Source organism: Mus musculus, chromosome 2 (assembly GCF_000001635.26).
Source record: "Mus musculus strain C57BL/6J chromosome 2, GRCm38.p6 C57BL/6J".
Taxonomy (NCBI): Eukaryota; Metazoa; Chordata; class Mammalia; order Rodentia; family Muridae; genus Mus; species Mus musculus.
Genome location: NC_000068.7, coordinates 165,164,496 through 165,177,540, shown reverse-complemented (window position 1 = coordinate 165,177,540; position 13,045 = coordinate 165,164,496). Strand labels below are relative to the sequence as shown.

Genomic DNA, 13,045 nt, shown 5'->3' with positions numbered 1-13,045 from the left:
GGAGACTGCTGTGTGGCCATCAAGCTGACTGGAGCCTGATTCAGACGCCCAGGTTCTAGTAACCCCTGCGCTCAGGCCCGGCCCTAAGACCTCTTAGCTTCTCATCCCTCAGTGGGAGGAGGTTTTCCATCTTAAGAATGTGAGCTTGGGATTGTTGTTTTTTTTAAGCCACCGGTCCCTAGCCAGCCAAACCCATGCACACCCAGTACTTGTGTGTGCACACGCTATGTGCATGCCCTCCAATTGTGTCACATCCTCTGCTCTGCCGGGAGAAAGGACTTCTCTGAGGCTCCAGTGAAATCACTGCTTCCTCGTCCCCCACCCCAGGGAGTCACTCTGAGCATCAGTCCTTCTCAGATTCTAAAGGTAGCTTAGCAACAGAGCCAGGCAGTGAACCCCGTGTGCCCAACGGTAGCCGATTTCACAGCTGCCTCCTCCATCACTCACCGCCAGACTCCTGTCAGCACCCACAGGAGCCACCAGGCCCTGCAGTTGTTAGGCTGCCCCCAGGCCCAGCGACGGCCCCCTGCACAGCCCTGCCAGTGGGCATGCCCAGCTACCTTCTCTCACCTTCTACAACACCCCCTGCCCTCCAAAGCAACATCCCAGCATTTCCATAAAATCTGGGCACTTTCACTAATCCCCTTTCTGAACTGTAATTTCCCCCGAGGCTCCTGTCAGTCGGGTGTGGATTTTGTAGGATTTTACCCTTTTTCTTTTTTTAAAGATAGAATTATGGGGTCAGCACTTATGACCAACTCCTGGGGGCGGTGAGATCTATTTTAGATATATGGCAGGATCGGAGCAGGGAGGGGAGTGGATTTAATTAAGTTGCTAATATTTAAAGAAAATTGATGAACTCTTGGTTTACGAGTTGTGCCTGCATGCACAGACCCCTTGCACTGGGGGAGGGGGGCTCTTTATTTGATTTGCTTTCTGTTTAAATCCCAGACTCGTTTTTATTTGCGTAGCGTCGCTGTCCGTTTAATTGTCTTTAATAAGGAAACCCTACCTCTGCTCGCATTTAATTTTGATTTAATTAGGAGGAAGTAATTAATGGCCCTGTAAATCCCATTTGCAGGCCCCTGGGATGAGGCACCACTGTGCTCTTGGTTTTGGTGTTTATGACTGAGGGCTAGGTTTGGGGGTGAGGCGGGGTGGGTGTTCCTCCTCAGAAACAGGCCTCGCTGGATGAAGTAGTAAGAATAGGAACACTGTGCCCAACACTGGGTTTGTAACTGCCTCTCTTGAGCTGCGTACCTTTAGGTAGGATCTATGCCTTCCTTCTTTGAGTCTCAGTTTGCCTATCTGTTTAATGGGGGACAATGGACTATACTAGGGAGTTCCCAGAGGAGGATGTAGCAGGCAGAGGTGGTGCTGCAGGCTCTGGCAATGTGTGCCTGAGCATCATATGAGTCCTGTAACCATCCTCCACTGTCCAGCTTGTGTCCGTCTGACACTGAGAAGTGAGGAAACTATTTTCTTCCCCTTGGAAATAGGTGACTCTCCGAATGGAATATGTAAGAGAAAGCAAATGGGTCCAGAAATCCCAGACGGCTGGCTGGTCGGGAACTCTAGTGACTGGTATGTGTCCCTTGTCACACATTCAGTGTATTTACTGCCAGGTCGGTGCTCGGTGCTGCTGTAGACATGAGGATGAGCCGTGTGCTGTCCCTGGAAGGAGATTTTGGTCTCGAACTCTGTGTGCATTGCACACACTGAAGCCTGCATGCTCGCCACAAACGTGCACACTCAGCTCTCCTGCGCCCCAGCATTCTCCCTGCAGGCACCATTCATATCTTAGTGCACCGCCCGAGGAGCTCAGACCCAGCAAAGCAACCTCTCTATTGCCCCCAACCCCACAGTGCCAGGCACACCTAAGTACAACACTAAAAGGCTCAGGGGAGTGTGGCATGCAGAGGGGCACATCTGAGAGGGCTTCCTGGAGGAGGAATAAAGTGGAACTTTGAACTGAGAAGGCACTAGAGATGACCTGTAAGCCTCCGATGAGTGAAGACATCTGTGATTGATCCGTGTGTCAGGAGGTGGGGAGGGTGAGTTAGATAACCCCTCCCCCCATCCTTCCTGAGTCCAGAGACAGGAAAGGAATGCTGATTCACAGTAAGAACCTACTGTGTGCTGTGAGGTCACATATATTAGCTTATGAACCTGAGAGATGTGTTGGTAGCAACAGCAGTCCCATCTACAGATGTGAAAACTGAGGCTGTGAGAAGCGCCGCCACTCACCAGGCAGGGACAAAGCTGGAGCTGGCAGTGTGGTTGCTCCTGACTTCACACCCATCACATTCCTGATGTGTGATTTGGAGTCTTTTTCCTAATGATAGAGCTAAGACTCAGGGAGAAGTGCAGGGCAAAGACTGGTGTCAGAGACCCACCTGGTGACTCCTCTCCCTGCTTCTCATCCTCCACTGGGGGCATTGTGAGCTGACCAGTCATCTCCTTGAGGCTGCAGGAGGATAGACCAGCACTCAGGAGTCCAGTGGACGCAGGCTCCCCTTGGTCCTTTCCCGTGGAGCATGCAAAGGTATATGCAGACTGTGTGCTGAGCGTCACAGCAGGAGAAATGCAGTAGGTGTTCAGTAAATGAGAGGCCATCCATCCTCCAGCTGCCATGCTCTGCTGGGGATCTTGGACTGTCTTCTAGGACTGAGCCAGGATGTAGCCCAGCCCAGCGCCCATATCTCTGAGCTCTTAGCTCTTCCCTCTCTGGGCTGATTGGTAGTCTGACCCTGTAGTTCCTTGTGAACAGCTACTGGACCGCATGGAGGGCTATGTCACACTTCATAGAACATCAATGGCATCAATGTTGGGTTCCTCTCACTTTTCCCCACCCCTCATTGAGAGCGGGAAGGAGGTCTGTGGGGAGATATCAGGATTCTGTAATACCAGCACTAGGGTGGGAGAGATGGGGAAGCAGAAGGATCATGAGTTCAGGGTCGTCCTTAGGTACCTAGTGAGTCTGAGGCTAACCTGGACTACCTGAGACCCCCTGTCTCAAAAAAGAAGGAGGAGGACGAGGAGAAAAAAGAGGAGGAAGAGGAGGAGGAGGAGGAGGAGGAGAAGGAGGAAGAAAAGGAAGAGGAGGAAGAAGAGGAAGAGAAGGAAGAGGGGAAGAAGGAGAGAAGGAGAAGAAGGAGGAGGAGGAGAGAGAAGAGGAGGAGGAGGAGGAGAAGGGGAGGAGGAGGAAGAGGAGGAGAAAGAGGAGGAGGAGGAAGGGGAGGAGGAGGAGAAGAAGAACAAGAACAAGAAGAAGAACAAGAAGAAGAAGTACAAGAAGAACAAGAAGAAGAGGAGAAGAAGAAGAAGAAGAAGAAGAAGAAGAAGAAGAAGAAGAAGAAGAAGAAGAAGAAGAAACGGAGAAGAAGAAGAAGAAGAAGAAGAAGAAGAAGAAGAAGAAGAAGAAGAAGAAGAAGAAGAAGAAGAAGAAGAAAAGGAGAAGAAGAAGAAGAAGAAGAAGAAGAAGAAGAAGAAGAAGAAGAAGAAGAAGAAGAAGAAGAAAAGGAGAAGAAGAAGAAGAAGAAGAAGAAGAAGAAGAAGAAGAAGAAGAAGAAGAAGAAGAAGAAAGAAGAAGGAGAAGGAAAGAAGGAGAAGGAGAAGGAGAAGAAAGAGAAGAAGGAGGAGGAGGAGAAGGAGAAGAAGAAGAAGAAGAAGGAGAAGGAGAAGGAGAAGGAGAAAAGGAGAAGAAGAGTAAATTCTTGTACATCATGGAGATCCAGGATCCAGAGATGGAAGACGTCATTGTGGCCAAAATGCTTGGGTCATTGCCAATACATGCTCATTCAATCTTCACCGTGCCTCGTAGAGAAGGCTTGACCACCTGAGATGGGGAAACAGGATTTGGAAGGGCAAAATGAACCCACCAATGGCTATAACACATGCAAGCTTAGCTTCTGTGGGCCACGTGACAGAGATCACTTCTGACCCTGTGCTCGAGTCTCCTCATCTGAGATATGCGAGAGTCATTTTACAGGCAGTGACGGACACCATTGAAGAGGACAGCTGCTCAGATTCTCCCACAATCCCATCTCTTCTACTACAGTGCTCCCAAGTGATTGCTGATCGAACAAGCAGATGTCCGGTGGAACTGGGAAGTGTTAAGAGGCACCCTAACAGAGGCCACAGCCCCCCTTCCCCACTGTACCTCCCCAGGGTGGGGTGATGGAGGCGTACAAACAAACACAGACAGGTCCCCTCATCCCAGGCGCTGCCAATGATTCAGGGCCGACGTCTGAGATAATTTTATTGGGGGCATTAAACTGAGTTATGAGGTTTTTACAATCCAGCCACTTATGAGAAATCTATTAACAGTAACTGGACAGGAAGAAGGAGCCCAGGACGGGCATTAATTGGGGCAATCTATAACAGGACGGGGACCCGGAAAGGTTCCACCAGACGCCTCCATTTACTCCCGGCAATTTCTGCTGAGAATCAGCAGAGTCGCCAAAAAGAGAGAGATGCCCATTAATCGGCTAATGAAATATGAAAATGTTTATGGGCCATTCAATCTTCCAAATGGCACTTCTATGATCCACCTTTCAGACGCAAAGTTCTACCACAGAATTTACACCTCAGCTCCTCCCGCGTGGCTGGGTGGGCTCTCCTCTTGATGAGTTCTCTGGCACCTGTTCTGGGGATGAGGGGGCTGGAGTCTGCCACAGCCAGGTCTCAAAAGTGCCTTGGGGACCATCTCCTTCGTGCCTCCTCTCCACAGAGTCTTAGAGAGGAGCAAGGGCTGCTCAGACTCGCTGGCTTCATCCAGATGAGCTTTCTTCTGCTCAGGGCTGCTTGGAGATTTGGGCATTGGAGGGTAAAGTCTCTGTTTGCAAGAGAACAGGTTCTTGCTGGTCCCTACCCCAAGAGATGCCTGAGCAGTGGAAACAGCCTGAGGTCTGGCGCCTAGCTGTACCAGGAAGAAATCCCAGTTATAAATAGTGACTGCTTAGTGTAATCATGTCTTCTGTGTATCAGATACTTAATGTGTCTCAGGCAGGGCTAAATTTTAGCTAGCACCAACAGGTATATTTGTAGTGATTTCTAAAAAGCTAAAAGCTTCCTTCCATACCTTCCCTAAATAAAGTCCCTCTGCTCCTAACTCTCAGCCTTGTGGACCTTTTGGTAATTCAGCAGCCACAGGGCATGCGCGGCTCAGTGGGGCCTGGATCCAGCCCCCGTCCCACAGTAGCATCCTGCCTCCTGCTGCTGGTGCTGAGAACCTTAGGGGACTGTCAGCCCAGCTCCTCTGGGAGGATATGCTGTGTTACAGATGCAGTGGTAGGTTCAGAAATGCACAATGACTTATATAAGACATACAGGGGATGTTGCTGGAGTCATAGCCAACCTCTTCCTCTGGGACCCTCTGCAGAGACTTTAGAATGGAGTAGGGACGCCCAGGGAGGGAGCACTGGGCAGGAAGCAAGGCAGCTCCTGAGTAGCCTGGCCTCCCCAGGAAGATGAAAAAGAAAAACCTGCAAAGTTTGCCTGAACAGGGTTCATTTTAAAGACTCCTGATCTAGAAAAATGTGATCCTGGCCTTGCGCAATGCATGATGAGTGCAGGTGCCTCTGCACACACCTTCCCCTCCCCCCTCTCTCTCACTCCTGGTCCCCACAAAGTGGCAAGTCATGGGCTCACCTTCCATATACAGAGATGTGTTAAAAAGACAGGGGGAGACTACGTGCAAAGTAAGGTCACTGAGTAGCTCAAGGCTTGTGAACTGGGGAGCCCCGCCCCAGAACATGTGAGCCTGGGCCACATGTTAAAAAGCCACAGCTTTTTAACACACAGCAATGATGGTTCGTTGTACTCAGGGATCTGGGAGAGGAATGAAAGGGAACCCAGAAAAACACTGGAAAAGTCCAGTTGGGGGGTGGGTGGGGCAAGTGAGTGAAGCCTTGCACGGTGGATGAATTTTCAGTATACAGAGAAATAAGGATGAGTGTTCAAAATAGGTGCTCCCAGACTGGAGCAATAGCTCAGTGGGTAAAGTGCTTGTCTTGGAAGCATGAGGATGTGCGTTTGATTCCTCAGAACCCACATTTAAGCAGCCAAACATGGTGACATGCATTTGTAGCCCAGAGCTAGGGGGTGAGAACAGAGAGATCTCACTGGTCGGCCTTCTTCAGGCCAAAAATAAAACCACACTGATGACACCTAAGGATGCCCTCTCACACCCTCCCCACAAGCCCCACCATGCACACACACACACACACACACACACGTGCACATACACAAACACACAGTACACACACTGAAGGGCTATCCAAGCTGTGTTCCTGAACTTTGTTTCAAAGGTAACAGGAAGCATGGGAGTTTTTCAAGCAGGTCTGGGGTGGGGTAGGGTAGTGGTTATCATCTAAAGCTGGTGGCTTTGGGGGTCTAGAGAAGGTGGATTGTGGGGTGCAGTTGGCGTAGGGTGCATCCCAGGTGAAGACTTTGTTGAGGGTGTGAATGAAGCTCAGACTGGCACAGCTTCTGGGTCTCTCTGTGTTCCCATGAGGGAGAGATGCGCCTAGGGAAAGGTCCCCATGGGACTCTATGGAGGACATGTCAGAGAAGCAACTGCCTTCCTCACTATCCACCCTGCCTTCTTCCCACCTCCCCAGATCCACTCGGATTCTGACGAAGGGGACGGGACCATCAAGTACACCATCTCGGGCGAGGGTGCAGGGACCATCTTCCTGATTGACGAGTTGACAGGTGACATCCATGCCACGGAGCGCCTGGACCGGGAGCAGAAAACCTTCTACACACTCCGGGCCCAAGCCAGGGATCGAGCCACCAACCGTCTGCTGGAGCCCGAGTCGGAGTTCATCATCAAAGTACAGGACATCAACGACAGTGAACCACGCTTTCTCCACGGCCCCTACATTGGCAGTGTGGCCGAGCTGTCACCTACAGGTGGGCCGGGGGTGGGGATGGGTGAGGCCTGGGGTCAGGATGCCCCAAGGGAGGCTGGCATGTGCTGGTTTCGTCCTGATGGAAAGGGCAGGAAAGACAGAGTAGCTACCCCTGGGTGCAGAGGACAGCCTGGAGCAGGGCACATTCCCAGCTACATAGCTGGGCAAAGCTTACACATGACCTCAGCTACATCCATATACCATGAGGATGTGGGCATGTCTGTGGACTCAGTGACAACTGAATACTCAGGAATAGCTACACATTCAAGCTTAGCCGTGCAATGCAAGCTCACCTAGACACATGTACACTGTATGCTCAGAGACACAGCCCCACAGGATGGCCATGTTTGACATGGTTACAGCTCTTCTTCAAAGTCCAGCTGCACATAGACACAGCCCCTGCACAGCTGCTGGCTCATCTCCAGGTTAAAATAGCAACAACCAGGCCAGCGCAAATCTGAATATGATCTCGCATATTCGCATAGCATAGCCACCCACCACAGGCACAGGAAATGACCCTCAAACAAAGCAGGCTACTGGGCAAACAGCTGCCATGGTGACCACATTGGAAAGCTTCAGCAAGTGTCATCTTGCTGGGGTGCTGTTCCATCAGGGTACAACTGGAGACCCCCACGTTGACAGCTTTGTTCACTTGCCTGGCATGCCCCAACTTAGAGATCCTCCTGCCTGGGGAATCCAGCCCCATGCTAAGACTCTGAGGCACTGACAGAATCAATTCCTCTTTGCTGGGTGTGGCTGCCAGCACCCAGGGGTACTGCACACACCCACTTGTGGAAGTTTAAAAAAAAAAAAACCACACAGCTTCTTATAGATGTGAGACAGACTGGTTCAGCACACATCTGAATAGAGCACTGTGCCCAGACTGTAGATAGCATGCCTCTGCCCTACCCAGCCATGGTGGGATCCCAAACAGCTGGCTAGATGGCCATCAAGGCTCCACTTTGCCCAGGCTACTGAGTCTCGAGTGGACCCTGACTGAGATACAGGTTGTGGGTCTCAGGCTGCCACTCCATCCTCACCATGTTACCCAAAGGAGTCTGCAAGTCAGACAGGCAAAGAACAGGATCTCTGGATGATGCAAGCTGGCTTGGCCTTTCTCTGGGTCTCTTGCCCTATGGCTACACATCAGAAGCCAGGGCATTTAGACTTGTGGGGAAGGTACAGTCAGCCTCTGTGTATCCAGGTTGGACCAAATCCGGCTCAATAAGCAGATGGCTGAGAGTCAAAGGGAAATGTGGATCGGAGGAAATAGGAGGCACAAAGGAACAGTGGGAAAACTGAGTAGCAGAGATGTAAGCCCTGCATACATACATGCAGGTACATGTGTGTGTTTGATGTATACATGCTTACTAGCTAAGCAGAGCCTGAAAATCCCTTTGTCCTTATGACTGGCCAGGTGTTTGTTGGCATATAGTATTTGTTCACTTAAAGTAAATTTGTTGAATGCCTACTGTGTGCTAGGCATGGGAGGGCTAACTATGTATAGAAAAACAAGAGCCGTACACTTACAAACAGCATGTTCTGGCTAGAGATGACAAACATTAATAAACAGAAAAAAGTGGTCAGAGCAGTAAGGTGCCTCAGAAGTGACTCTGGAGCAGTGACGTGCAAAGATGGCCATGGTGGGGAAAGCACATGGAAAGCAGAATGTGCAAAGGCCCTGAGTATCACGCAGCCATGTACATAATGGTTAGATCTTGATCTTTATTCTGCACGTGCTAGACCAGCTGTGGTGGGTCCCCTTCAGAAGAATGATAGGCTCTGGCCTGGTTTTAACAGGATCTCGTGATTGCTCCATGAGGAGGGAACAGGTATAGGGAAGGCAGGGGCAGGAGCTGGTTGCTCAGAAGGTGCAGTTGTCAAGATGGAATATGGTGGCGGCATCTCTCAAAGTGGCACTAGAGAAGGGACACGGAAACGAGGTCGCTGGTGGATGTCTTTTGAGAGCTAGGCTGAAGGTGTTCACTAATGGATTGGATGTAAGGTATGAGAGAGAGAACTCACATCTTATGTTTAGGGGTTTGACCTGAGCTGGGAACTGGATGGGATTTCCATTTCCTGAGCTGGAAGAACAGCTCTGGGAGACGAAAGGGAAGTGGGAGTCTGGTTTCTGACGTGCTGAGATGGAAGCAGAACAGAGCTCTTTAAACTGTCCGTTGAATAAGCCAGGTCATTGGGGAGCGCTGGGCTGGGGAGATACCTAGGAGGTTGTCAGTGGCAAAGACCCGGGACAGTCTAGAGTTGCCGAGAGCTTAGATATGAATTATATAACAGAGAAGCTGGGGCCCAGGAGACAGTGGTGTGTCCAAGGTCACAAGCAAATCAGAGGCAGTTCAAATCCCCAACTTCCCAGGCCCAACAGCCCTTACCTAATCTCTGGCTCAAGAGGATATGGTCTTGTCTATGTTTTCCCAAAACTGACATGTGCATTTTTTTAAATTAAGAAGTTAAACACACATGCACGCACGCACACACACACACACACACACACACACACACACACACACACACACACACACACACAGAGATCGGTCATCAGACAGCTTTGGGGAGTTGGCTCTTTCCTTCCAATGTGGGTTCTAAGGTTTTGAGCTCAGGCACTCAGACCTGCGTGACAAGCACCTTTATCACCTGAGTCATTTCCCAAGGCCATCCTTCTACCTCCTTTGAGGCAGAGTCTCTCTTGTTTCTACTGCTATGCTCTGTACTCCGGGCTAGCTGACCTCTGAGCTTTCAGATGGTTCTCCTGTCTCTGTCTCCCATCTTGCTGTAGAAGTGCTTGGATTACACATGTGTCCTACCTCATCCTGATTCCATGTTGGTCCGTGGCTCAAATTCCACTCACTAGGCTTGCGAAGCCAGTGCATCTGCCCACTTAGCTGTCTCCCTGACCTGCACACTCTCCCACAGAAAAGACCAAAAAGCTTGAGAGAGCCGGTGCTAGGAACGGAAACAGGTGTTACATCTAAGTGACTTTCAAGAAAGCCTTTAAAAAAGTTCTCTCTACCATACTACAGAGGAAGGCTGGCTCTGGGGCCAAGGTGCTCAGCAATCCCCACCTCACCCTCCCTGATGAGCATGGTAGAGCTATTGTCAACAAGTCACTGAACAGGGGGGAGCACCAGGTCCCAGAGGGAAGAGTCCTGAAGCCAGCGAGTGCTGGAACTGGCCCCTGCAGTTGGCTTCTGGGTTGTCGGAGAGGCAAGGGTCCTTGTTGCACAGATGGAGAAGCTGAACTCCAAGAGGAGGACAGGAGTGCATCCCAGGTCCCACAGAGTGTAGGAGGCACTGGCCTGAGTCCCAGCCTGAACTCACATAGCACTCAGAAGAAAGGCAGGCAGGGTGACTCACTTTGGACAAGCTGGGGAACCGAGGAGGGGGCGGGAAAAGGCAGAAATTAAATTAGTTGATTTTATTTGAGTAACTTTTTGAAGAAGCAAATCCGGCACTGGGTGCTCATGGAGACTCCAGGCGGCTTTGAAAATCAGTCACAATTAACTGAACCTCCTGATCAGGGCTGAGCAGGGCGGGGCCCGACAAGCGGCAGTGGATCGGGCAGCTTCCCGAGATCAGAGGGAGCTGGGACGCAGCTTGCGACATGAAAGGCAGCTGTGCTCGCAAATTAAACCACTCAGAGCTTAAAAGAGAAGGAAAGTGAGCCCGGGGCCATTGAACCACGCTGCTGGGGGGGGGGGGGGGGCCATGCCAGCCCACGCTGGGGCCGGTGCAGAGAAGCAAGTCCTCAGCAGACAGTTGGCAGGCCCAACACCCCTGTGACCTTGAGCCAGCCCCTGTCCTTCCCCAGGGGTCAGAGTTACTTGCTGAGCATTGGGGGTCCTTCATGATGGGAATCAGACTGGCTAGAATTTGGTAGAAATTCTCCCCCTTTTTTAGATGTATGTTAGGATGTCTTTGTAAGTGTGTGCCTGTTCGAGTGTGTGAGTGTGGGTGTGTACACGACACTGAGCACACGTGAAGGTCAGAGGTCATCCTCCACCCTTGGTCCCTATGGTACAGCTTGTCTTTTGTTTGCCCCTGTATGACTAGGCTAGCTGGTTTGTAAGCTTCTGCCGATTCTCCTGTCTCCATCCCCCCATCTTGCTACAGGCACATAGGAACTACAAATGGGCACTATCTCACCCAGCTTTATATGGGTCTGGGGATTAGAACTCAGGTCCCCACATTTGCACAGCAAGTGCCTTCCGTATCCACAGAGCCAGAAACTCTCTTTTTATGAGAGCGTTGAATCACACACTGAAAGAAGGGAACTGAGTGAAGGAGCAGCTCGAAGCAGGGTTCCCAACCCAAATTATCCAGAGAGCTAGTTAACACAGGTTGCCGCATCCATCCCCCGAGGGCTCCTTCCTTTGCAGTGCTGGAGATCAAACTCAGCTCATGCAGGCTAGGTAAGCACTCCATCACAGGGCTCCACCTCAGCCACACCCCCAGGGCTTCCAATCCAGCAGGTCTGACTGCGAGGAAGGATAACAAACTCCCAGGAGCTGCAGCTGGGTTGGATACCACACTTGAACTGCCGCCACATTCAAAGAACATTGCAGGCGCAGGGAGCTATGCGTGCAAGGACCCTAGGACAGGCTGTGCTCATCGAGTTTGCAGGCAGAAGAAGAGACAGGGAGGGTGGCAGAGCTTGGGTACCTCCCTAAACAGGTCTTAAGCTGAAGTACCTAGGACTTGGTGGTGGCTGAGTGAGATGGAGTCAGAGAGGTGATAAGACCCGATGCATACTTTAAAAGAATGGCCTAGCTTGTGTTGATATACAGACTAGGAGCAGAAAGAGGGAGGTGAGAGGGGGCAGCATTTGGACAGGTAAGAGGCAATGGGAAAGAAGAATGCCAGCGTATTATTTCAGAGCAGAGCCCACAGGGTCAGTGCAGGACTGAATAGGGGAGAGAGAGGCAAGCTCAGTACTGGAGCTGTCATGGAGGGAGGAGCAAGTTCATCCTCGGTCTGGCTAAGACAGGGGTGTGCACCATAAACACCGGTGAAAGTGCCTAGGATGAGTCTGAACACTCTCCTAGAGCCGTGGCAGGAGACTCACCAGCAGAGGAAGAGGCAAAAGCTTGGGGCTTCATGAAGTTGACAAGCATTGAGTCTGGGCGGAGAAGCGAGGTCAAGGGGCTCTGGGTGCCTCTCCTAAGCTGTCACAAACTGGCCCAGATACAGTGAGGGGATTCCTGCATCCTCCAGGATACAAGTCTCCCAGGGTTTCCAGACCCAACTCCACTTCTCCAGTCATCGATGCCAACTGTATGCAAAATACAGTGCTTGGCACCACTGAAAACACAGAGCCTCAGCTAGGCAGTGCCAGCACTTGGGGGGGGGCAGAGGCAGATGGATCTGAGTTCAAGTCAGCCCAGTCTACAGAGTGAGTTCTAGGATAGCCAGGGCTATACAGAGGAACCTTTTCTCAAAAAGGAAGAAGGAAAACACAAAGCCTCAATTCAATCTGGGTTCATTAGCCACTGCTTTATTCTGTGACCTGCAGGAGACGCAGAGACCATTGAAACCTGCCAATGTTTATTAGCGCCCACTATATGCATGGCGTCCAGGGTGCTTGACTCGGAGAGCCTGTAACGTGTCAAGACAATGTTTGCTGGAATTTACTTTGCTTTGAGACCCAAGTGAGCAGACATTTGGGGTTCCTGGTACCCACTTCACACCCTGCACACATGTGTGCAGGGTCACAGTGTACAGGGGACCATCCCAACCTCAGAACAGCACTGAGTCAGCTTCATCTCCTGCAACCACCTCCATCAACTGGTAGCAACTAGAGAGTTTGAAGGTTTCATTTGGGCTCAACAGAAAGGAGTACCACAAAAGATTAGTGATGCCTGCTGTAAGGGCAGGGTGGGGGACATGGTGTACCACACAGTAGCAGTGGTGTGGCTGGACCACAGGGTTGGGGCTCAACCAAGTGTGGTTGTTGCAGGCCCCTGCCACAGTCCCATCCCCTTGGCTCCAGTTCCCTGTGAGCTGCATCTCTAATGAGTAGACAGAGCCTGTTTTGCAGTACAACCCGCACTTCTTGGGATATTCAGTAAATAATAGCTATCAGCTAACACTGCTTTCACAGAGCGATTCGCCTT

General features: G+C 51.0%; 1 protein-coding gene across 9 annotated transcripts in view; it reads left to right on the top strand.

Annotated features, from left to right (window-relative positions):
* Positions 1 to 13,045, top strand: part of Cdh22 (cadherin 22) — a 123,424-nt gene that overhangs the window by 57,384 nt on the left and 52,995 nt on the right. For all 9 annotated transcript variants that reach the window (XR_003949827.1, XR_003949821.1, XM_017314852.2 and 6 more), the window contains one exon: positions 6,624 to 6,918. Coding sequence is in view for 7 of the 9 variants with exons in the window: in XM_017314852.2 (XP_017170341.1) it covers positions 6,624 to 6,918 (295 nt within the window). In the remaining 2 variants the exon portion in view is untranslated. The remainder of the gene's footprint in view (positions 1 to 6,623; positions 6,919 to 13,045) is intronic.